A 26,482-nucleotide genomic window follows, 5' to 3' on the forward strand; every position below is an offset into this window, starting at 1 on the left:
TCTCTTAACAACTCTCCATCCTTGTCCGAACTGCAGAGGGGCTATTCTAACAGTTTATTTTAGACAAACATATATGATGCACATTGGCTTGCAGAGACATCTCACTTAAATCCAACTTGTATGAAGATGTTGGATTAATTTTGGATTTATTTTTTTTACCAACATAAGTTGACATTACGTAGTAACAATAAAGATATTTTAAAGTGATCAAGAATGCAGGGCACTTCACTGAAACATTTTTCATTACTCAGTTGCATGAGCTTTATTGACTTCTAGCAATCAGCATATCACCTGGGCAGTATGTTGAATTGTAAGTATGAGGAACTGCATAGGGCTGCTGACACCTGTTAGTGCTGTTGTTGTGCAGAGCATTGGGCAGGCTGTAAAATGTCAACCTGATGAGTATTTCGTTTCCTCCTGATGCACCACCTACCCGATGGGCTGTGATTCTCACCGGAGTGGCTTCCTCAGGCTGCTGCTGCTGTCCCTGAAGGTCTGCACCCTCTGCAGTCCCCTGTCCTTCAGCCCTGTCCTCTCTCTTAGCAGGTGTAGCCTGTCCCCTTCTCCTTCCTGGCAGGTCCTTGTCCCTCTTCCCCAAAAGCCCAGGGCACAGGAGGGTGAGGAGGAGTGCCACAGGGCAGAGGGGAGCAGGAGGATTTAGGAGTAGGCTGAAGTGAGGGATTAAGGGAACCAGGTATAAGTATCGGAAACTCATTTTGTGAGCATGGCTGGCAAAGGGGCAGGGGAGTTGCTTGGCTTTGCTGCCTTCAGGTCTTTACCCATTTGCCAAGTGGTGGGGAAGGACAGAAGGGCCTGGCTGGTATGTGGAGGTCATGAAGACAGACATTGCAGCAAAGAGGAAAATGGGACAGAAGGGGAATAGGGTAAAAGTGGGGAGCAGAGTGAAGACAAGGGAACATAACTCTTCCCTTGCAGAGGGATATTCAAGAGGCTCCGATGTGGTGGAGGGCAGCCCAGTGAGAGCATACGCCTTCCAGATGCCAGGTTTCTTCCAAATCCTCCCAGCCCAATGACAAAAAAACCCATTGAAATGCCTGGGGAGTCAACAACTGAGGAGTAGAGACCCTAGATTCAAAACAGCTTGTACCCCTTTAATTCCTCATGTTTGCTAGAAGAGAACAGGTAAAATTCCTGTGTCTTTCAGAGAAAAGCAGGTGCTGTGGACAGTAGCTTACAGTTTATAGCAAAAGATTTCATAGATACCATCCAAGTATGCACTGGATGATCTTAACCAAGATACCATTACCAAACAAGTTAATGGATTAGTGTATCTTTTAATTACATTGTAATTGACTTGTATGTTGTCAAGAAAGTAATTTCATCATGATGTTTTAAGAAGTTTCTAGCCAGAGGCTGTTTAAACTGCAGCATAATGAATGCTGGAGGAAATTATACACTAAAATGCAAGGGCACACACCAATTCAGAGTTAATGAGGCAGCCAAGAGGCTTCACCATATGAAACAGCCCAGCATTGTGGGCAAAAGTCAACCCTGCTGAAAAATGATAAAATATGGTGATGATGCAGGGAGAACATGAACTTACAAGTGCCTGGTTGCTGTGTAGTGTGTGGAGAAAGCCATGCACAAGGCTCCTCATTAAAAGTGACCTACATTATTCCGCCTTTCAGAGGTGAAAAGAAAGTTTGGAAGCATGAAAATTACTCAGACTAATATCCTCCATCACCCTCTGGAGTAATGCATGGTAGTGCTCTAGTTGGTGGGATTTGTTTATTTTTAATACATTGGAAATACGCATTATCCAAACAACATAGACAAGGAGGAAAGAATGAGAAACTTGTTTGTGTATGAAATTTGAGAAGGAAATATAATCCCTCAGAAACAAGCTTCTGTCCTCATTTTCAAATGTTCAGATGTTACATTTTTACAGAACCTGTGATTGCAACAGCATCTTTTTTATCTTTTGAGAAATAAGTTGTTAATAAGGAACATAAAGCTATCTTAAAAATTAATAGCCAGCAATAAAGTGTATAGTGAGACATTCAGAGATTGTAGCAGCAGAGTGACACAGCAAGAGTCAGATGCCAGTGCTAAGTTGTCTCTATGAGATGCTTAAACAGATGACTAGAAATAATTAGAATCAGGGTTAAAAAGATGAATAGATTGCAAGAGTAATTTTGGTAAATACCTGGTACAGAAACAAAGACTTTGTGTTTCAGAGGAAAATAAAATGTCAGCTGACAGTCACTCCCACTAGCTAGATCATTTTAAAGTTTATTACCCAGCAATTACCTTGAATATTGAAGATCAGCAGCTAAGTTGGGCATAACTGTGTGAAAGTATTGAAGAGAGAACCAGAAAAATTGCTGTGCTGGGAAAGCAAAATCAGTGGGTCTATTTCTGAAATCAATTGCAATTAGTAAGAATAAGAATATGGTCCAAATTTTGCCAATCAGTATTCACATAATGTTCCCCAAAGTGAATACAGTACATTATAAAGTACGATGAAGCTGTTTGATTAAGTGGCATATATGCTTTTATAATGGGATCTGTCAGTGACTGTTACAGCAAGAGTACAGTGTGATTTCCAGGGTAGAGTGAAGCTGGCAGGGACAGAGCCCCAGCAGCATGCGGTAGCAGATACGTAGGGAGGTAAGAAAGGGTGGTGTGTAAATCCGCTAGTATTTGATGTATTTCTGGCTTTCTGAGTTCTTGTACCAGTCCTAATTGCTACCTAATTTAATAGCTGCCCACCTCTTTGTGACCACGCTTTCTTTGTTCTCATGACTGGAGGCAGGCATCCTCGGCACATGGAGAGGAAATTCAGAGTTCTTCCAGAGCTGTGTTCAGACTCAAAACAAATCATTTTCTTTGCCTGTGGAAATGGAATTATTTTAAGACATAGTTGTTAAAAATATCCTAGAGTATTTTGCCAAAAGGTGACTCTTAGATTTAAGAAGCTTTCCTTTCACAGCAAAAAATTGCAGGGTACGGTGGCACAGATGAAATTCCTTCATCTGGCCGATTCTTTATGATCTTTTTTTTCTTACATTGACGTAAATTCGGCCATTAAACCAATAGTAACCCTTTCTTAGGAAAACCTAGCAAGTAATTTAGACATTACAAAATTTTTGGCCCAGAATTAAAAAAGTCTTCTGGCAATGCATACCTCTGCAGGGGCCTGCGTTGGTGTGGCAGCACTAAACTGTGCCTCTAAGACCTCATGGATCTCATTTGCGATAATGTGTAGCAGAAATGATCACATCACCTTTCCTCTTGGCATTCAGAGTATCAGTGTGTGTTTGCCTGACCCTGTCCTCAATGAATTAGGTGGAGTGACGTACTGTGTTCTGTATTTTTTAAATACCTAAGTTTTTAACTACCTAAATTTTCAGGTTTAATAAATTTGGAGTGAAATGATCAGAGGATGTTTTACAGCCTTGGGTAGCCAAAGATTAAGGGAGGTAAAAGTACAGGAAAAGTCACCTTACAAAGTGGTATGTTGCCTTTTCTTTCAATGTGCATAGAAAAATCCTGAATTCAATGCTATGATATTGAAAGGTGTGGGTGAGCATATATGTGTGTCTTGTCAAAGGGACGAAGATTCTTTTATTTCCAGTTTTACCTGCCCTAGTTTTATTTATGGCCATCGCTTGTCAGGGGTGCTGTGTGCATCCCAGAGGAGCGCAGTGCTGCTGGGGTCCAAGCCTTGTGCCTTCTGAAATGCCGAGAGGCCACGCTCCTTGCCTTGAAGATGATTTTGCTGACTGCAGCACTGTCAGGACTGTGATTTCCAGGGAGCCCCTGCTGATAAAATCTGATTAAATTAGCAGAAAATATTTTTTATTCCAGCTTCTCAAGGCTTTTTTCACTGCTGGGTAACTGAGATGGGTGTTTCTTTTTTTTTTTTTCCATCAAAAAACCTTTTCTGCTGTGCTCTTTTTTGCCCTTCACACCATTTCTTCCAGGCTATGTGGGAAATCTTTTCTGCTTGTCCCAGAAAGAGTGCCAACCATAAAACAGGTGGGGGGGGGGAGCATGAGCAAGAGTGGTGTGTTACTGTTTGAAGAGCCCTGAAGACAATCCCAGCTTAAGGCTGACACCGCATGAGGGTAAGCTGATGGAAAGGTAACCAGGTTTTGACCTGTGAAGGTCTGAGTTGACTGATCCAGTATTCCTGCATTCTTGTCCGTAGCTGTCCGCAAAAGAAACCTTCATATGACAGAAGAAAAGATTTCCAGTACTGATCTGGCAGATTACTGTAATACGGAAATATGAGCATATTTGATGGTCTTCATCTTCTGTTTGTCATAGTATGTTAAGTATTTCATGAACTATTGGAGCTAATTTCAACATGATTATTAGCACTGGAGATGATACTGGAGCCGCAAAAGAGTAATTCCAACAAATGGAACTAATTAGCCCCCCACATAAAAGGAAGAACATCTTTAAAATATAACAACATAGTATAAAATACAATTTTAATGCATAATCCTGTCTTCCAGTTTGCATAGTTTGTGTGTATATTACAATAAACATCTCACTACTTTTATGCTAGTGAGATGGCTATTAAGTAAAAACAATAGTTGTGGGTTTATGATCTTTATATAAACATCACATAAAAGATACGTACTTTACTGTTGAGGCAGAGCAGCTAAAATAATATCAGTGTGTATATACTCTGAACCCATACTAGAGCCTTTAAAATAATTTGATGCCATTTAATTCCTCTTATTGGGTGAGTTTGCTTCGTAAGGCAGCTGCAGTGTGGACTTTTCCCAGTTCGGATTTCCCAGCCCATGCTGGAGAATGATGCTCATCTGCTGGAGACATGTTCTAGCACCAGTTGTGCTAAACAAAGTAATTTGTAAAAGATGCCTGAAGAGTCTCTAGCTGCTTTTTGCAGTCTCTTTTGGGCTTGTCGTTGCTGTAAATAATGGAGCTGGATCGAGCTCCTCTCAGAGAGGCAGCTGCTCCTTTCGTAGAGAAGTTCTCCTTCATTTTGTATGATGAGCAGATTTAGAGCAGAACATCTGTCCTGCCCTGAGTCATAGCACACGAGCCTAACCTAAGTTGGAATCAGTCTCTCACTCAGTGAAACAACTTGCAGAAAATAATTAATGTTTTTGATAGCTATTTCCTGATTTCATTTAAAGATGTTGCAAGTTGGGGTGATGCAACTTCCATACTTTTTAGCATAACTTTGATTGATTCAGGAGGAACTCTCAATATAAGGAAGACTTGCCAGCAGTGGGTGATGCTGGTGCCTGCTAGGCAGAGGTAGCTGCTCCAGTGGTGGCTGGGGTACAGGTGCTGGGTCAGCAGCAGCCCTGCAGCCAGGGTGCGGGTGCAGTGGGAGGAGGGTTTCTGCATGGGGTGATGAGTCAAGCACCTCAAAGATGTGGGGTGTGCACAAGGTGTTAAGCTCCGAAGGGGCCTGTGGAGAGTTAAATCATTCAGCCTGTGGAGTCTCAAAGAGAAATGTGAATGCTGGGGTTAATGGAAGTTTAAGCAGGACAGATGCAAACAGAAAATTAAATGTATTTTTTAAAACAAGGATCAGTATCTATGTGGGGTGAGAACAGTGCGGTGTGCACTGGATCCGTCTGCTATATAGCCCAGGACTTGACATTCTTCTCAAAGACATCTTTGAAATAAGAGTGAATGGAATTAAGGAAAATAACTCCCCCACAGTCTTAAAATGTTTGTGTTGTCTATGTTTGTGGTGTACTCAGCTTGACTAAAGTCACTTGAGTTTTTGTTCCTCTCTAGACATTAAAATAACTTGAGAGCATTTTCTTTGGAATTTGGTGATGAAGAAATACAGCTTAAAGGAGAAGCAGAGCTGTCAGCCAAGGATGAGTCTACCCTCTTGCATCATCCTTTATTTGCTTAAGGTGATATCAAGTATTCAGAAATACAGGCTGAGGGGAGGTGCAGGATTTAATAATTGGGAGGATAGTACATTGCCTACAGTTGTGTCTGCAGGAGAACTTTCAGCAGTTGCCAAGACTGGTTTGGATAGGTAGAGCTCGTAACATTTGGTGTGCTTGTGTGGACAGGTTCTTGAGTGTTCAGAGGATAAAAAATAATACTGTTAGGGCTTAACTGCAGTGGTAATTTCAGAATTGCTGATACTGGTGGAGATGAGCTGGGAATGCAAGAAAAATTAAAAACGTTGACCTGGGGCTTCAGGTGAAAGAGAGCTTGTCAGAAGCTGAGAGATGGAGCAAAATAAATGCCAGGAAATTTGGTGGGTCCCTTGAGGTTGCATCAACCAGAAATGATGATCATTATCTGAGGATGTGTTTTGGTTTGAAAAAAAGGAAAAAAGTCTAGAGCTGTAGAACTCGTATCACTTAAATGTTTCTGTATTAATCTCTTTCCAAGTTATTAACTTTGAAATGTGAAAAATCTTCTATTCATTGTCTGGATTATTTCTGGAAGTAAATCCGTCAGAAGCTGGTTAGTAAGCTTAGGAGAAAGATAACAAAATGCTGGCAACAGCTGTATCCTTGACAGAACAGAAGCACATCTGCCACTCTTTGATCCTATCTGGCTCATTTTTCTGCTTGTATGTACAGCGCATGTGTGTGTCACTGCCTCTGGAAAGACCACACGCAACTGAATCCAGGAGATTGCAGCGACTTTTTCAGAAACACAATTTGTCACTCTTAAAAGAAAAAAGGAAAAGCTAAAACTCCATGCTAGAAGATATCTTGCTGCGCTGCTCACCAGCAAGCAGGGAAACATTGTTCTGGGTAAATGTCCCCTTTTGAAAACATCTCCATAAAATTAATAGGAAAATCTCTGTAAAATAAAGTGTTTCAGCTTGTAACTGCCTCACACAGTTGTTTCTGGTCACCAGATTCGAGTATGAATGTGTTGTCTTAACATGCCAGAGAGGTTAATTAAACCATCTGATGGTTTAATCAACAGGTAAAGAAACCTGTTATCAAGCAAAAGATGCCTGGTTTAGGTCATGGTCCTTGAACTTAGCAAAGCTTTTGAAGAACCTTGAACAAATTTTTGGTGAAAATAATCCATTCCTGCAGTTATGTGAAAATTAAGAAAAAATTCAAAGTTTTTAGTAACGTCATCAACACGGGCACAACAAGGTAGAGTTTGCAGATGCCTTCCCTCATCTTTTTGGTTTCATTAGCCGATCAAAGGAAAATCTGTGGGATGAGACTAAAATAGACAAATTTATAGGTGGCAAAAACTTCCATACCTACCCACCAGACTCCAGAGAGCTCAGTGGTGCTCAGCTTGCTTGTGGGTTTTGCATTGTGATGACTTTTTTTTCCAAAAGAAATCATAAGTGTGGTGAGGAACCTTGTGCCCATAAGCGAAATGAGCACAGGCTCCATCCCTGTGAGCTTTCCACAGCCTCCTCAAGGTGTTAGGGACTTCTGTTAGGAATTGCAATAAATGCAGCACTGGTTAGCTGTTCGTTTCCTAATCTGGGATTTTTACTCCCTCTTTTTTTAAGATCAGCAACTGAAAATAATAAGGAATAATTCCTATAAGCTATGCTTTATGAAACTCTGAGGATTACTTGTCCATTGAAATAGCTGTATAAATTATTTGTTCCTTTCTCTCCCCCTGCTGTAGTGCCAGAGGTATCTAATAGTTGGAAATCCTTATTCAGAGAGTTAATGTATCAGACATGCTAATCAAGCCATGCCAGATGGAGTTTATAAATAAACTACACTGCATTGTGTATTCTTAACATTTGAGCACCAAACATAATTCAAGGCAATATTTTCCCAGTTTAAAAAAAAAAACAACAAACCACCAAACATCACTTCTTTCTTAATTGTGGGTTGTGGAGTTAGATGGGAAATGAAGAACAGTATAAATGACTGTCAACCACTAAATATTAGCTGAAAGCTGATTCTCCTTGAGGAGTGAACAAGGTGATCACATGAGCCCCAGCTAACCTTCACCTAGCTTTATATTCTAACAGCAAAACAAGGGATGAGGCATTCTTGAGGACACAGATGGACTGGTATTTTATATTATCTCATAGATACCTTGTATCTTCAGTTATGTTAGTGTATTGCTCCTAAGTGTTGCTAGACCTGGTTGCCCTTGATTGCCATCAGTGGCCACTTTGAGGTGCTTTAGAAGATACCAAGTAGATCCTGTCATCTCCTAAGAGTCATTTACCTGCCTTTCTTGGCCATTCCTCATGCCAAGGGACAGTTTTACCAGATTTTAGAGAGGAAGTGGTCAGCTGTCCTACTGCTGACTGCTCCCTGGCTGTTTAGGTTCTTAAAGAGTAGAGGAGTCTTTAACGATGCCACGTGGCCATGCCATTTCTGACCTCTGCAAAGGGACCTTCAGGCTTAAGTGAGGCTGTTGTCATACAGCTTGAAGGATGCAGAAAATGATCAGTGCTTAAATGATTCATATAGGGATGTGGTTATGCTCCATACAAAGACTATATGCTTTTATTTAATCTTCCAAAGCATGAATTGTGATATAACTATGGGGTTTTAAAATTGTATGTAATTGCAGGTAATGCAACCTTGCCCCTAGTCCCGATTTTAGTCACTAGGAAAAAATAGTCTCCACTGTATTCTTCTCCCTCTGCTAAGTTATAAATCTTATTTTTCATATGAAAATAACACACAAGCATCTTGGTTTATATATTTTGTAAAACGTTGCATGAAATTCCTGGGTAACAATTTGTTCCAGCGTAAAAGGTTTGAAAATCCTTGCTGTAGATTTTCTTCTTGAAACAGCTGCTGGTGCTTTCAATCGTGTGGGTGGTGGATGTGTGTGCTGTGCTGAAAAAGAAAAAAAAATCTAGTCAGATGTCAAAGCAAAAATAGGAGATTTTGGAGATTTAGACTGGGTGGAGGAGGTGGGAAGCCAACTCTGCAGAGATGTTAATTACCTTGGGAAGAAAAAGAGCGCAATGGAGTAGGTGTAGCAGGAGATTTATTTAATAGAATTCACATAATCATGAACCCACTTCTGTTGCATTTAGACAGGTTCTCAGCGAGGGCTTTACAACAGAAATATTTTACCAGAGGAAAAACAGTTATTAGTGTCTTTACTGGGGGGCAGGGGAAGCTATTTTTACATCTCTCTTCATGAAAGAGGACAAGAACTGTATGGGGTTTGTTTGATTTGTTGGCTTTTAGGGTTAAAAATTAACCTCATCATTCATTGAATTGTTCTGGGGGCACAAGGTAATGCAAGATAAAAAAATCTATGTGCAACTGTAGAAATGGCTCTTTTCCCCATAAAGCAAGCAGCAGCAGCATGTGAGATACTTTATCTGTAAAAGGTGAGTCTCCTTTCTTCAGAGGGACCTCAAGTTGGGAAGTAAATACTTTGGACTGCAGCAAGTCCTCTGCAGCTTGCAAGGCATCCTGGCGTCTTCCTCTTTGCAGAGTGCAGATGAATCACTGCGGTTCCCCTTCCACTCCCGCCTCCTGCAGAAATACATGATGTAGCTATGGATGCTTCTGGAGTCTGTTGATGGGTGAAATAGCTACTGTCCTGGTTAACTGCGTAGAACAGAAACTCTCGAAAAGCACTGGCTGGCCAGGCTTACTAGCACTGTAGCGATAAAGTGATGGGCAGCCAGAGCAAGAGGCTGGTAGTAGATGTCCTGCCAGCTATTGCCTACCCTGTGCTTTGTCCCCCCATCACGCACAAACGATGTAGTGGAGCAGGAGGAATAGCAAAATGGAGAAATCCAATGCTCTTCTTGACATATGTTTACAGTGCCCTCAGCCTGTCCCAGGTAAAGCACCATGTACGTCAGGTGCAGCAGATAAAGCAAAGCTGGAACAAGAGTTGTTGCTACTTTCAGTTTTCCCAGGCTTCTGTGTCATCGAAGTCTAGAAGCTCTCAGCACAGGTAGGAAGGATGATAGAAAGTGCAAAGGATAGTGCAAATCACAGAAATGTATGGGTTAATTCCACAAGGGACTTGCTGAACATTTGGGATGTAGGGAGAATTTCTCTGCAAATCCATCCCTGTCTCCTCATCTTCACATCCAGTGTCACAAACCCTTCTGATTCATGTTGACTTGATGAGCTGGAAGAACCTGCTGAGCCTGTGATAGCTGCGGCCAGAGGATTAGCAGCTTCTTTCCCTCTTCAGTTCTGTTTTTAGACTGGGATACATCTTTACTGAAGATTAGCAGCCTGGTGGGTTGGGGAAATTAAATTTTACAAGGGCTGCAAACTGGAAAGCACATATTCAGAGGTGTGAAAATGAGATGGGGAGGTATTAATGTAGTGACTTCTTAACGAGTACATCCTATGGCCTCAGGCCTTGGGGCTTTCCTGGAGGTGAGGTTACTTTAGAGTAACAGGTGATGTGAATTTAGAGGGAAAATCCCAGAATAATTCCTAATGTGGCACTGTTGTCCCAAAATAAGAGACCTTTTCTGATTTAATTTAATGCAGTTCCAATATACATGGCTAATAATTCATGAGCTATTTCATAGCTATTATATTGGTCTTTTCCCAGGTAGAGAAGCTGGTGTCAGGGCTGACCGAATTGGTTCATGGTCCCCTTCGGTGTCTCATCAGAGGAAGTGTTCTAGCCGATTCCTGCAGGGGCATTGGCTCTCCTCCCCAGGGCTGTGCCAGTGGCTCTGCCCAAAGCCCACCGCGATCACCGCTCTCTTCCTTTGGAGCTGAGCTTGCTCTCACCTCTGCTTTTCCCTGTTGTAAATCTGGCAAGCCAGGGCCAATGCGGCCAGGGCGTGTGCTGTGAGCCAAGCTGGCAAAACCTGTGTGCTGCTCCAGCTTCACTCCTTCTGTGCTCCTGCCAACCAACACGCACGTTCACCTTATGTTAATGAAACAATGACTTGGGAAAATGTCTTTTCAGGAGCTACATCAGCTTTTCCCCTTTAGTGCACTGTTTGATACGGGAAGTGTGGGAATGAAACCCTTTAAATACTCGAAGCATCCCCCAAAAGGAGTGGCAGCTGTATATATGGGCACTGCTCATATATTAGGAGCAGCATGGGCTGCCAATATGGGTTTTTTTCCTTCTATGCACTCAGGTTGTCCTGTGACCTCTGCCTGCTTGATTTATTTGGCAGTTTCTCTCCGTGGGAAGGCAGCAGGATGGGTGTGTTACAGCCTATGAATGTTCTGCTCTACGCCAGCTTATTTGCATTCACTTTTATCTGATGAATATACCTGTTGTGTTTCTAAATGTCTGGAGTAATTTCTGGTTGATGTAGCACTACCTTGTACTGTGAACATCCTTCTGTGTCATCTTCAAATAAAAATTTAGATCTGTCAGGATTGTTTTTCTCCCAAAGGAAGTGAAATTAGTACGAGATTTTGTTTGGCTTATGTGGATGTTTCAGGAATGTTTGCCATCTGATCTGCTTGCATGTAGATGAGAGCAAAGGCAGATATTTATTTTTTTTAAACCGCATGTAGACAACTGAGTATTATGAATGAGTTTATTATTCTGTAAGGTGCTTATTATGTTATCTCCTCTTTGCCTTTGTCTTTAGGGAGAACTCTTTAACCACTTCAGGGATTGATTACATTTGATTAGAGAGTAGTTTGTCTTTTGAATCCATTAGCCTGTATGAAAGTCTGTAAGTTTATTCCGTTTTCTGATGCAGCTGGAATTGCACCATGTGTGTATTATACGAATGAGGACCAAATGCAAAGCTATTTCATAAAAGCCCATTTGAATTGATGAGTGGCCTTTTCTTACAGAATTATAATACTGGATTGCAGGGGTGGAAAAGAGCCTGCAGGCTCATCTTGCCCATGGTAGCTTTCAGATAGTACCCTTTCCCTTCTGCACTCTTCCTCTCAGATCCTTCTTCCTTTGAAACCTGAAAATTCTGGCTCATCCTTTCATAAAAAAATAAAATTTTCATGGTTGGGTTGATTTATCCTGTTGTGGTAGCCACAAATATTTCCCTTGCCTTCTGCCCTTACCCCTGGAGACCTCAATGCCTGGGAGATGGAAAAGTGGTGGGGCGTGTGTTCCTTCTGATCTCACATAGCCGAGGGTGAGCCAGCTTTGGGAGGGGGATAGGCTGGGTTGGCTGACAGGAGCACTTGCAAGTCTTGGTTTTTATCATTCTTTGAAATCATAATGCCCTTTCTTTCTGCTAAACACAACCAACATGATTGTTCCCTGGCCAATATGGTGTCTATGTTCTGAAATGATGACCAGATTGCCATGGGAAGTGAATGTACAGACTGATGCTCCTAAAGTTCAATGTTACAACATCTTCCTGCAAGTGTGATGGGGCAATGGGGTCATGATGGGGAGGAAGACTGGGTGGATAAGTGCGATGTACCCACAGAATCCATCTCCTCTGAACTGCTTCCATGAGCTCTGATTTAATCTCCTAAGCTTTTACTTAGGTTATCACTTCTCCATAGGAGCATTGTGTTTCTGAAGTGCCTGACTGACAGGGGGATTTAAGGGAAGAAAAGGCAGAGCCAGCTTCCTGGCAGTTTCACTAATTGCAGCTTATTATAAATTTAACAGATGAACTGTCAGTTTCCTGAAGGTGTGTGATCACCACAACCTTTTCTTGGATTCTGCACTGGCTATAGAAAAATTTAACTTGTAAGGTGCTAAGCTAATGTAGTGCATTTCATCACTCAATGAGGTGTTCCTTGGTTTACAATTTGCGGGCTTCTTTATTCCTTTTATCACATCTTTCATAACAGTGGACTGTGGTCTGAAAGATATCTTTGGTGTGTTTCTTTGATATATCTGTATTTAGTCAATCATTATTGTGGAAGGTATGGAAGTTCTCAGAGTCTGCTTCCAGTGAGTGAAGCTTTTGCCTTTCAATAGAGCAAGTCATTTTATTAGTTTTTCCCTAGAGATGTCTAATTTGATAGGACAAATTTGATAGGACAAATTCAGTAGGACTGAAATGATACTTTTTTTCACTTGAAATTTCTGGGTATTTCAGAGCTTCTAAAATAAATTCTGTAACTTGAGAAGCCAAACATTTGTAAGTAGTTCATCTGTCTGCTGTAAGGTTTTTAAAGAAGAAATATACATATAGCACTTTCCTTAAAGTTTTTGGAAAGCATCCTGATTTTTCAGGGTTGGTGGTAACTTTTCCTCCTGTTCTGGTTACTCTATAATGCAATCCTTGTATCTTCATACTTAATTTGCACTGTCAAATCCCTACCTCTCTGAAATTGAACTTGGATTTTATGTTGGCTGCGTTTCTGTTGTGTGACTTAGCCAGTGGACAGCACATCTTGGGCAGCTTTGCTTACACCTATACTTGTCAACTGGCCATTAAAAAAGATGTTTTGACCCTGAAAGCTGATGTCTGTATGGTGTGTGTTGGCCAGCTGGTTCCACAGTCACCTTTCCCCCTTTCTTGCCCTGTTTATTCCCATGCAAAAAACAATTTCAGGGGTACCAGCCACCTAGCCGTCCTCTGCTTGGATCCTTCTCATGAAACTTTCAGTGGTAGCAAATGGCAGAAGAGGCAGAAAATTGTATGTTTATTTGAAAGTAATGGTGCAAAAAGAAGGAACCTCTGAAGTTGAGGAATTTCTAAGAAAGCAAATGAAAACATCAGCACAGAGGTCTGAAGTTAGGGGGGGATAGAGGCAAGTAAAGCTCTTTCTCTGGTAAATTTAATTCACACTTTTTGCTAAAAGTAAATGATAGCTTAGGAAAAAACTGCTTGGAATACATAGTAAATGATGTTGCCAGGATACTTCCTGATCATGTTAATTAAACTGTCCCACAGATTTGGCTTAATTACTGCATAATTTGCATATTGGAAATGATGATACGCATTACTAAAGAAAGCTTGTATTCTGTTAGCAGAAAGAATATTGTACATGAATTAATTTCCAGGAGAAGGAGTCTTTAGACTCATATAACAATGTATCTTAAAAATAAAGTTGAGATTTTTGATAATGACCTGACATATATCTCATTCCTTTTTGCAAGATTACATTTTATGCTTGCTTCTCTAAGTTCCTTAGAGACCTCATCCCAACAGCCTTCCTCTTGTTGGCTATTTCTTTAATTACAAGAACCACTGTTGCTTTCAAAGTTGCTGGTAGTGAAGCAGATATTAGTTAACTTGTGTAAAGTGGCAGAATATTTGTCTTGAGGCCCACATTTGATGCTGAATGTTGGTGATGCACTTCACCATGCTCCCAAGTAAAACTCGCTATTAAGCTATTAGTTTCTTCTTGTCTTGTTTTTTGTTGTTGGTTTTTTTTTGCCTTGTTTTTCATTTTTGCCATGTCTCTGTCATCCTACTTATGGAGACCCAAGGCCAAATGGAGAAATGCTGAAATATCACTTTGCTTTTCCAGTCTGAGGGCAGGTGTTGCTGATGGACAGCCTGCTTGGAGGCCTCAGGCTATCCCGGGTGCCTGGTGGGGTGGTGGGAGCAGCCATGTGCCTTTATAACACTGAAAAAAAAGGATTTTGCATCTGCATTTCTGCTGGGGTAATTTTATAGCTCCTGTCCCTGCTCTTGCTTTGAGTTCAGTAACATTCCTGCAGCCGTGTTTAACTGCAGGACTGTGACAGTGCTTTGGATAAAGAAGACAAAACATCAGAATGCCTGCATGATGTAAGACAAGATAGAAACTGTTTTGTTTTAGGAAAAAAAATCTTCTGAATACAGCAATTTCTCAATTTAGACTGCTAATTGCTTTGGATGATATCGTTGCTAGGATATGCATTTCCAGTGTGGCTTTTACTTTTTAATGCTTTTTGATGTGTTTTTAAACAGGTGATCATAAACAGCACAATCACGCCTAACATGACCTTCACTAAAACATCGCAGAAGTTCGGCCAGTGGGCAGACAGCAGAGCAAATACTGTGTTTGGTTTGGGCTTTCCCTCCGAGCAGCAGCTGACAAAGGTAATGGAGCTCACTGAATTTTGGCAAAGGCTGTCTTGTTTCTTATTAATGAAGAACAGCATATTCCACTCTTCTGAGCTTCATGCTTCTGCAAGTCCTCTTCATCCGCACAAGTTGCCCATCTCCTATAATTACCCAATGTCTGTATATACAGAAGCAGGCAGTATTGCAAACTTTGTAATCAAAACTACAAATTAAATCTGACCACTGACAATGGTACTGGGAGGTGATCTTGTCGGTATCTTGCCCAGCATGGCTGAAAGCATTTGTGGGTTTAGATGTTTACAGAAATAACCTGAACTCTAGTACTTTTTAGCATCTCCCTGGCTTACGTGCTCATTTCAGCTGCAAGAGGCAACAAAAGCAAAGGGAACCACCGATATGCCAGGACTGTTGGCATTAAGGTTGCCTAATGTGTCTGGGGGAAAAGAGTTGCTGTCTCAGCCTCAGAAATGTACATTTTGATGACTTGCCCCCATTGGTAGCTAACCGAGGTAAAGGAGCTACCAGCCCCCAGGGCTTGCAGGTGCCCTTGTTTTGCAGATACCACTGCAGTGGTATCTGCAAAACTGCTCTCAGGAGGCTCAGTGAACTGATCTGGGTTAAAATAATACTGCATTTTTGGCATGTCGGCTCAGTGGTGTGGTTTGCAGCCCTGACTCCAAGCTGCGTTATCACAGACCTGAGGAGGTGGCAGTGAGTCGTGGCAGTGACGGGGATGAGAAGCCAGGGAGGTCTGACACCAAGTTTGCTGGCAAAGCTGACTCTCTCAGAGGGCAAATCTGGCCGTGGGTTTGATGTTAATGCAACACTTCCCTGGCCCAGGGACTGGCTGCAGATTTGAAAAGTCTAGAGCTGCCTCTTGTCATGAATAACCAGCAGTTGAAAATAATACATTCTCTGTCATTAGATTAGTGCTCTTGCCAAGTGCTCATCAAGTATCTGAGATGTTTGGTCATGTAGTATAAAACTCCTACTTATCTAACACATAGTTGACACCTGAAGAATGGCTACTTGGCACTGGGTTTTGTCAGTTAACTCAACATTGTGTCCTTGGGCCTGATATACACAGTCTCTCTTGTTGCTGTCCTCTTGTATGCTTAATAAGAAGAGAATCGGGGTAACAAGATGTTTTGGAGTGTCTAAAATAGCAAAGGCAGACCATTGCGAAAGGAGGACTTTTTAATCAACTGAATTGTTATAGGAATTTATTTTACTAAGTTTGTTTATTGGGTTTTTGCAATTTCCAGAGAACTGTATCTTTTGCAGGTATTTCTTAAAGCATATTTTGCTTTTCATGTTGAATTATTTTTGGATTTGGGATGTTCATAAAGGTGCCATGACAATAATCTAAGGCCACCCTATCAGTCACATGCAAAACTGTTATTTTAAAAAGGAGGTGCTGGTGCTGGATATGTTTTATGATGTTTATACAAGTGTAGGGGACTGCTCATATTCTGTGGCAAAGAGGTGTTCATAGTAGCTAATAAGTAGTATTGGAATATGGGAGGATTATGGTGGACGTGGGGAAGTAGCCTGTTTTGAGTAACAGATCAGCATGATACAACGCAACCATTGGGCACCAAATGAAAGAGTTAGCATCACTGGGTAGTAATTGGTGACTGAAGTCACACCTCTGCAACTGTACAGGTGACCACATGGTACCTCGGTGCTGGCGGGGGTTAAACATGCACCACATGCCGCAAGGAGCCAGTGGTGCTGAGGCTGGCTCAGAGGATGAGAGGTATAACAAGGCACAAGATTCATTTGGAGGTCCTTGTAACCTAGGCAGAGAGGTTTAACCATATTGTCCAAAAATGTCCTAACATGTGCTTAGAATAAATTTAATGCTGGTATCAGAAAGCAGCTCTCTAGTGTTCACGTGGCCAGACTAGAGCCAATCTGTAAAACATGTCATGTGGGCGCAGGGGCCTTGGCACCAGCTGTGTTTCTCTCCAGATTGGTTTGCACATCTGTTTGCACGATCTGCTGAAGAGCACACTGCCCATAATACAGCCTTCTACTTGCAGGAAAGCTTTCCAAATCAGCAGAAAGACTTTTTCTAGTCAGAATACCAAAGAGGATCTTAAGGGGAGCACTTCTGAAAATGGCACAAGATGATCTATTAAAAGAAATAATAATCTGACAGTTACCTACCTGGCAAATGTAAGAAAATCTGTTTATTACCACCATGCAAATCAATGGGACAAAGATACCTCTTATCATCCATGCTCCTCAGTTTAATTATTGAGCCATTAGTAAGAAAGATCAGAGATGGTGGAGAGATTACAGATGTGTAAGTAAGTGTATTAGGAATAGTGAAATCAAGTTTCATTTTATATTGATACCATTATACTTTTATAAAAGGAATTAAAGATTGCCAGTTTCACTGGAAATAATTGAAACATTTAGGAATTGAAAGGACATGCTAAAAATCCACTAAACCAGAGATCAATAGCTCTGGCTTTAAATAATTAAATAAAGCTGAAATATGTCTGCTGAAAACAATGAATAATAATGAGAGAGGAGAGGAGGTTAGCATGCCTAAAAACTTCTGCATGTTTAAGTATATTGGTTGGCCTAATAAAAGATATTGCCTCTTTGTAATGCCTTGCTTCTCTTGAGATACTTAAGCATTAATCCATACCTATAGGGAAAAGCAGTTCAAATTAAACATGAGCCATTAATGAAAATTGCATTCAGTGACCCAGTAACCTAATTACCATTCACATTGATTGGGAGAATCCCAGGGCTTAAAGTTGATGTGCTACTCAGGGTCCTTTTTCCCTCTTGCAGGACTCTCTGACCCTCCTATCCCCCCTTCTCACCCTGTGCCCCAGAAAGGTCTCAAGACATTATTCAAACATTGCTACAGCCAAATCAAAACAGGAATCAAAAGAGAATTAATGGTGTGCCTGGGTGTGATGAAAAGGCAGGGCTGGTGCTGTAAAGGTAGCAATGTATATTGCACATGAAGCGGTTAAGTAAAATTTCTGCTATCATTCAGGATGCTTCGATGCAGACATGCTACCGGAGGAGCTGTAGGTAGCCAAGGGCATAGGGACAAGGATTTATACAGGTGAGAAACCAGTAAACCCAGACTTTGCACATCAAAAAGCAACTGCACCAGCCTCTGGGAAGCACTGGACTTTATTTCCATCCATGCATGCACATTATGTGTGCGGTATTTGCCAAGTGCTGTGTTGCAGGGGAGAAAGCTCAGAGCAGAGCCTGCCCCTACCTCCAGCACATAGCACAGCCCCCAGGGCCAACCTGGCTGTGCTAGAGCAATTTCTGGCCACTTTCTGGAGTAAATAGTCTTGTTTGTTGCTGGTCTGCCTGGTTCTGAAGGCAAACTACAGGCAAAGTGACATGTGCGTTGTGGGTCGCAGCATGGTGGTGCTCCCCAACAGGAACATCGCAGCACCCAGCCTTCTGCAAACTGAGAGGGCAATGAAATATTTATGAGACTGCTTTGGGTGGGAGCAGCTGTTTCATCTGACACTGGCACAATTTGTCAGTAGGAGACATAAAATATAATGCCAGATCAGGAGCTTAAAATTTACGCATACAAAATAATGCTTTTTAATGTATAAAATGTTAAGAAGGTCTATTTAAATACATGTATTTCCCCAGGTGACAAGCCAGCTGCAGATTTGAACAGCCTTTAAATAATTTGTGTGATGCACAGTAGCATCCTTGAGTCCCCATTAAATTTCACTGGCCAAGGCTCATAATCAAACAGTGCTTATGGGCTGCAGCAGCCTTTGACTAAAAGGCTTCACAAGCGTTGGTAGCAGCATATCTTTTCCATACTGCAGCTTAGCCTCATGGTTTCCTTTGACATGGGAAGATACATCATATAATTCATGATGAACTATTGGAGTGGTGTTTAGTTGGCATTTCTCCTACTCTGGTCTTTTTCTTCCTAATTTTGGGGAACTCTGTCAGTGGTGGAGGAAAGAGAAGATGAAGGCAGTAAAGACGAAAGGAGGAGGAGCATGATGATTTTTTTTTTTAATTGGTTTGGGGTATTTATAAATGCATTGCCCTTTGATACCACATTTACCATTTTCATTTACTAAACAGAAGATTATTTCAAGTATTAAATAGGAATTTCACATTTGAAAAGCACTCCCTATTGTTTCAATCGTTTGATAGCTCAAAGTCAGCTTAGACCTTGGAGGTGGCACATGGTTTTGTAGTAATTGTTTGCCAATTATTTATGTTTGGGACAGAAGAAATCAGTTACTGGAGAGAAAGCATCTCTCTAATGTCTGCCAGTGATTAGACACTGTGGCTGTGCAGTCACTCTCAGAGACGGCCTCGAGGTCTGGGTAGCTTCAGAAACGCCTGGTCTGCTCCTGTAGCAATTAGCATTGGTAATGCTACACAAGTTTGGGCTATCACCACCGTGTTGCTGCGCTCAAAAGAGTAATCAAGTGAAAGGCTTTAATATCATAACAAGCCAAGTGATCTTCAAAGTAAGTAGCTTCCAAAAATGGACTGTTAGTAAAATCTAGCAGGTATTAATTAGCTAAGAATGAAAACAAAAAGCAGAGACAGTCTTTCAGCACCGTTTCTGTAACAGCTGTCTGTATGTTTGTAACAACACTAAGAATGAAGGGTAATATTTTAACTCTTAAAGCCAAAGATCTGACTCTAAGATGGTGAAAAATTCATTTATTTTATATTGTTTCTAAAAGCAAATGTGTTAAATACATGTGTTGGTGAACTAGAGACATGACTAAAATCTATCATGCAATGAGATCATTATTGGGTTTATGTTGAAGATTAGCTTTGCTCAGTCATATACAATTTTTTATTATGGAAATGTGGAATAATGCCCTTTTCCACTCACATAATTTTTCACAGCAGTCTCCTGTGTGCTTTATGAAGATAGCTGCAGAAACAGAATTTGATAGATCACTTCCAATTCTTTTTGTTTTTTCATATTTCATATAGTCCATGAAGAACCCTCATAAATTTTTTCATACTTGCCCATAAAGATTTATTGTAAAAGAGGGACTCAGAACAGCCCTTTACTATTTCCAAGAAACCCAAGTATAGAACTCACTGTTGATACAATATTTTAGAAATAATCAGTTTGTAATAGCTGTTTTGTCACAACAGGAGATACATTTTGTGTAAAGTTGGAGTTAAATCACTTAAGGCAAAAATGTAATGGAGTAGTGACTGCACATGCCATCAGATAGCAACCACTGCCACCCAAGAGCACTTACGTGGCATATGCAATTTCAGCTGTTGTATAGAAAACAGCTGGATTCAAGAGCTCAAGAACTAATCTTCATTTATAAACATCGTCACAGACCATACTGTACACCGCAGATTTCATCCATGGGGTTTAAGAATGATGTATGTGGGTTTGTTGGAAATTTCCATTTGTGTGTGTTATACGAAACACAGGTGCCTCCACATATAAATCCAGATTTCTCTTAGACCAGTTGGAGAAGATTTGTTTCATCAGCATTTTATGGTCCCAGTATTTTACTGAGAGCATGCTAAATACCTGCTGTTAATCTGTAAGTCAGAAGATAAGGTTAGTAAGTGGGTTATGATTCTTCCCATTCCTTGACTATAAAATATGATTTTTTCATGCATTTATTTACAATTTTGTCATAAGTGTTCTGAATTATCCGAGGATATAATGGCCATCCTTTCATCCACAAACTGCGCAATAAAATACAGCTATTTGTATTTTTACTTCTAATGTGTCTTTTCTTTCTAGCATTTCAAGTTTCTCAAAACAGAGGCAAACAAGACCAAGCTGCTTTAGCAGAAAGACAAAGTTACCCATTCTTGTAATGGATGCATCTTAATTAAAAAAATAAATTATGTATTATGCCTTTTCTTCCATCTTTGCAATCATCCTTTTAAAATTTTAAACACCGTTTAAAGTGTTTAAAACCCTGCAATCCTGATGGACTGTGATAATACTTGTATTTCAAAAGTGCCAGGCTGGCTTCAGAGCAGATGTCCTACAGCAACTTGTAGAGATTGGGATCGTTACTTTTCATCTTTATCATTCCTTTCCCCTACCTCCCCCAGCTTGATATAACCCCCTTACAGGATGCATTCAATCCTTTCCCTGAGGTCTTCTGCCTTTATTTTTATTTTTGCCATGAATAACAAAATTGGACCAGAAAAGCCATGTTTTCATATGGTCCCATCGTACATTCAGATCTACCTTCTCATTTTTTGTATCTCTTGGTAATCCCTTGCTTGCAGCCTGCAGAGGAGCTCATTTGCATTCCTTAATTTAATTGACTTGCTTTTAGGAATAGAAGACATTGATGATTTTTTTTATCCAAACATATGCCTTTTATACTTTCAAATTTAATAGACTGTCAACACCAAGTGAAACGGAGGAGGGGGAGGAAATAAACAAAACCAAATCAAACCAGGAGATGCTAACAGCTCCTTTTTCTCCATGGGTTTTTACTGTGACTGGCCAGAGTTGCAGAGATGTCCCTCTTTTAGAAGCACCCCCATTCCTTTTGAAATAACCTCCCTGCCAAAGAATTAAAATGCTTTTTTTTTTGCCAAATATTTTAAATTATCAAAATTAATTGCTCACTTTTGGAGATCCATTAACCATATAAAGACAATAATCTGAATTGTTTAATAGATGATAAATCATTTTCATAAATATCTTTCATGCTTTTTTCCAGTTTGCAGAGAAATTCCAAGAAGTAAAAGAAGCTGCCAAATTAGCAAGAGACAGATCTCAAGAGAAAATTGAGACCTCAAGCAATCATTCCCAGGTTTGTAATTTAGCCTTAATACCTGTACACATACAGGACAAATAATTTAAAGTTAAATTTTCTAATGCACTGTACCAGCTTCTGGCGGTAAGCTTAAAGTATATAAAATGAAGATTGCCAAAGGTAATTGTCAGCTGCTGGACGTTAGGATTGTCAGAGGACTATTTTTCATCCATCCATGCTCTTTGCCTTCATTAAAATCTAATTTCTTTCAGCAATTCTTGAGCTGTTATAACTTTTTTAATAACAGAGAAAGCCATACATCCTTTGATTTGTACTGTTACACATAGTTTGGGTCACTGGAAAGTAAGTCAGTGTAGTGCTTCAGCAGACAGTAAATGAGATTCATTGAGATACTTCTTTTTGTCATCTAATTTACTTTTTGTAGGAGTTCAGTTTGCCAATGGTGAGACTGACTTTGTGGCCATAGTGTTTCATTGCTGTGGTGTGGAAACAGAGGCAGTACTTTAGTGAGTGGTTGGAAGAAGCTTGTGTGGCATGTTTGTGCAGTACACTTTTCTAGGCAGCACATCTTGATACAGCCAAGTGACTCCTTGTCCAGGGAGATCTGGGTTTCTTACACATTGAAAGAAATTGGGTGTTGTCCCAGTCTCACTATATGTCTGACTTGAATTTCATAAGCATTGCATTGGAGATCCTGTTCAGTGGGTGTTCATGGCCTGGGCTAATGTTTGGAGGAAGGTTAGATGAATTTTGATCAGAAAGGAATTCAGATGCATTATTCACATGCAAGAGTGAACTAACCCTCATTGTGGGGTCCACAAATATTAATCTGAGAGGCTACTTTGGATACTTATTTTTTAAAGACTTTGGTCATAGCCTTTTTGTTTCACCTTGTCCTTGGTTGGTTATCAGCACCAAGCAGTGGATGAATGGTATCTGTTTGGAGGAGCAGTACCTTCTTTTTTTGTTTTTTGTTTGGATTTGTGTGCTTCCAGGTGCATTGTTTCATTATCTTAAAAAAAAAAAGGACAACCTTTAGAAAACACAAGCCTTGTCATGAAAACACTTAAAAACATCTTTTGATCACTTTAAACTTCCATTTTGTATGTCATTATAATTTTTTCATTCTTTTTTTAAACAGACCAGCTTTGCAGCCAACATGTAAAGGGTATGTGTTTGTTACCACTGTTCTGCCAGGAGAGTGTGTGCAGCCTAGGTCTCAGCAGGGTGGTGTTGGATCAAGATTACAAAGAAATTGATGTTGCAGGAGATGCAGGAAACCCCCAGTATTCATTTGTGTGTTGTGCTGCAGGAATCTGGACGTGAAACACCATCTTCCACTCGAGCATCTAGTGTGAACGGGACAGACGATGAGAAGGCATCACACGGAGGTCCTGCTGAGGCACATCTCAAGTCTGAGAATGATAAATTAAGAATTGCTCTAGCCCAAAGGTGAAGTTCCTTTAATACCTAAATTGCATTGGAATAGCGTGCTGTAATTACCTGGTGGCTAATGATATTAACAGAAATTATTCAAATGTAGTTGCATTAATTTATAATGATGCAGCAGAATGGATGAATGAGCAGATCTCAGCAAGTACCTCCCGGTATGCAGTTGAGAGATATTTACCATTTAGTCTTTTCCTGTTCTACTTCATGATGAAATAAGATCTCTTTTACTCTGCTGATGCCAACTCTCAGAACCACCTTCGTTTGTGAAGTTTTAGAGCTACAGAAATAACATTAAAACCATGGGGGAGCAATTGCTGCTGATAACATGTGAAACCAATCTCTCTTCCTCTTTGAGTTTGCTATATTTACTTTGATGAAAATAGATATGGATATGTAAAATTATAAAAGGGAATGAACTCAACTGGAAAAGTTGAAGTAAGAAATATAATTTCATCAGTCTGCTTAGAAGTCTTAGGGGAATGTTTCTAAAGCTGTGGACAATGCCCCTTGAAGTAACATTTTTTGCTACTTGCTTTGATAAATTAATTTGAAAATGCGGAGAAGAGTAATTTGCAGCCATAGTGAAAATACAGGCATTGGAATATGCAAAGTTATGACGTTAAAATAGAATAATTCTCTACTGGGATCTTGCCTTATCTGCCGCTTGCATGTGAATATATCTGTCAATGGAAATACAATCTATCAGGTTCAAGCTACTCTTAAGCTATTTAAATTAAGGCAGCAGCACCACAAGCAGCATTACCCGTATATTATGCATATATGATATTTGAAGCACATCATCTCTCTTTATTGACATTTCAATAGAGTAACCTATTTCAAATCATAACGTTTGTTCATTCCTCCTGCTGAAGACACCTCCACAGGCAAGTAGCAACTAGCATGGAGGGAGTTTCAAAGCTTTGCTTCCATTCACTCTCTATTCTTGTGCTCTATGCTGCAGCTTGAAGCTTTGGGGAATTAGTAGCTTAATTCTTCAGCATTATGTAACACTTTTATATTTAAGGCTGAACATTAAAAAAAAGAACCACGTCTAGGTCGTGTCAACGGCTGACATCTTCTGTTCTGAACTACTGTACCAGCTGCAAATGTGTAGTCGCTCTGTTGCACAGGTAGTGCATCTCCAGGCCTGCAGTGCAGAGGTGCCCAGTGAGGCACAGCCACACGGTTCTGGAGGTGAGCACAGACCGTCTTTGCAATGCTGGAGATCCCAACTGTCAGCTTAACCCTACCAGCCTGCTTCAAAAGCAGGACTTTTGCTCCAGACACACAGGTCACTGTTGCTGGAGTTGATAGATACCTGTGTTTTGGCAGAGACAGTCAAATTAAGGCTTATGTTCTCCTCAGGCAGGCAATTACATACGTAGGAGTATTCTTGATCTTATAACAAAAAATTATTGATTAGCTCACACCACTGGTGAATGAGTTTGCGGTCAGGTAAAGAATAATGATACACTGGTTTACAAGGCGAAGCCACCTAATGGTGCCCTGTTTTTCTCAGTTCAACCAATGTGAAGAAGTGGGAGACAGAGCTGCAGACACTGCGGGAGAGCAACGCCCGGCTGACCACAGCTCTGCAGGAGTCCGCAGCCAGCATCGAGCACTGGAAGAAGCAGTTCTCAGCCTGCAAGGAGGAAAATGACCAGCTCAGGAGCAAGGTAGCAGAGCATACCTGCAGGAGAGCCATCTCTTCCAGTTAGCTGCTCCTGCTGCTGCTCTTTCTCTTGGATCTCTGCTGCTTTGTGTGTATTAGGAGACAGATTTTGTCTTGGAAAGAGAGGTGGATGGGGGATTTAAGGCAGCTGCTTCCCTCTGCGCACAGTGGGCAGGGAAGTTCAAAGGGCTGGGGATCAGTGGGAGGACTGGTGCTGCCATGTTACGTGAAGCTCCCTGAGTCTTGATTTTGGAGACTTGGTGTCAGCAGGGCTTGCTGGCCAGGGTGATAAAACAGTAGGGTTTTAAAAATGGGAATACTACTGCATATCCCTTTCAAAACTCACTTAAATACTGCCAGATGATGAATGAGCAGAAGGCATGGTTATGGCCTGGTTACCCATAGGAAACTAAGCTGGGAACAATACAGTATTAGAAAGAAATCCTGACGGCAGGCAGGGGAACGAGGACATCAGTTATGTCTGTGAGCTGGGTCCTCCAGCGCTAGTGCTGGGCACATCTTGTTCAGAAACCTACCGAGAGGCATCATGGAGCAACCTTTTCCCCAGGCGGATAGTCTCTACCTATTTGCATGTGTTTTAGGTGTGCACAGTGATAATTCAGAGATCAATCCAGAGCTGTATTAACTGATGTTACATTAAAAATTAGTATTAGTTGTTACATGATTTGGGTTCCTATATCCAGTCTTTTTTGGTCAGGTGAGATGTGAGAGACTGGAACAGTATGTCATAAGAAAATATGATTTATTGCAGTGTAGTTTTTTAGCTTTCTGTACTGTTGCACAGAAAAGTTGTTCTCATTAACTGATGAAACATGCCACGTCTCAGTAGCTGTAGCCTAGATATGAAGAGATTATCAAAACTCTGCCTTACTACAGCTACGAAGTCATCATACCAGTGACTAGCCAGGCTGTGCAGCAACGCTGCCTGTATAATGTGCTGTCTTTCTCTATATGAGAGGTTTTCTGAGCTTTCCTCCCAAGTATGCTCCTTGCTCGACACTCACGCTGCACCACCGCAGCGCCCGGGGAAGTTCCATCTCCTTTATTAATTGGGTCAGAATTTTTTGCATATTGCTCTACCTTCAAATGAAGGAAGTTATAATCCCAAAGCAACATGAAGCTGAGAATTAAAGTACATACTTTAATGAGCTGGCCCATCTCCTGGGAGCTAAGTCCAGAGCTGGCAGGAGAACGTATGGAGAGAGCAAAGCACATCCCTGGGCAAGAGAACAAAGCAGCATACGCTGCTCTGAATTGGTTCTCTCCCCAAAGTTTTGATGATGTGTCCCTTGAACTCCAGCTAGAATAATAAGCAACCCCTGAGGAGGCAAAGCTGGGAGCACTGGAGAGATTTCTTCTCCTTGCTATGTTAAGAAAACCCATCCCTTACAGTCTTGTGTTGGTTTCATAGAAGTGAAATGCAGATTTTATCCCCAGCTCCACTTATTTTAGCAGCTCAGTGTTTTGTGCATTCCTGAGTACTTATATGAGATACTGTGCAAGAGAGAATAAACACAGTCCCAGGGCTTCCTAGTGGAAGCGTAAATTGGCTCTTTTTAAGGAAAGAAGCAATAATTTGATTGCAGTGAATCAAGTGCTATGATTTAGGAAACAGATCCTTGACAAATTAAAATTGCCCATGCTTTCCTCTGCTCGCTGGAGCAATGCCCATTTCCATCAGCTGTGTTCTGCCCCAGATTCTCAGAAATCTGAAAAATTTCACCTAAT

General features: G+C 40.9%; 1 protein-coding gene across 1 annotated transcript in view; it reads left to right on the forward strand.

Annotated features, from left to right (window-relative positions):
- Positions 1-26,482, forward strand: part of HOMER2 (homer scaffold protein 2) — a 62,756-nt gene that overhangs the window by 25,767 nt on the left and 10,507 nt on the right. The window contains exons 3-6 of the mRNA XM_030497292.1: positions 14,729-14,860; positions 21,553-21,645; positions 22,922-23,061; positions 24,581-24,737. Of these exons, the coding sequence (XP_030353152.1) occupies positions 14,729-14,860; positions 21,553-21,645; positions 22,922-23,061; positions 24,581-24,737 (522 nt within the window). The remainder of the gene's footprint in view (positions 1-14,728; positions 14,861-21,552; positions 21,646-22,921; positions 23,062-24,580; positions 24,738-26,482) is intronic.

This window comes from Strigops habroptila, chromosome 9 (assembly GCF_004027225.2).
Source record: "Strigops habroptila isolate Jane chromosome 9, bStrHab1.2.pri, whole genome shotgun sequence".
Lineage (NCBI taxonomy): Eukaryota > Metazoa > Chordata > Aves > Psittaciformes > Psittacidae > Strigops > Strigops habroptila.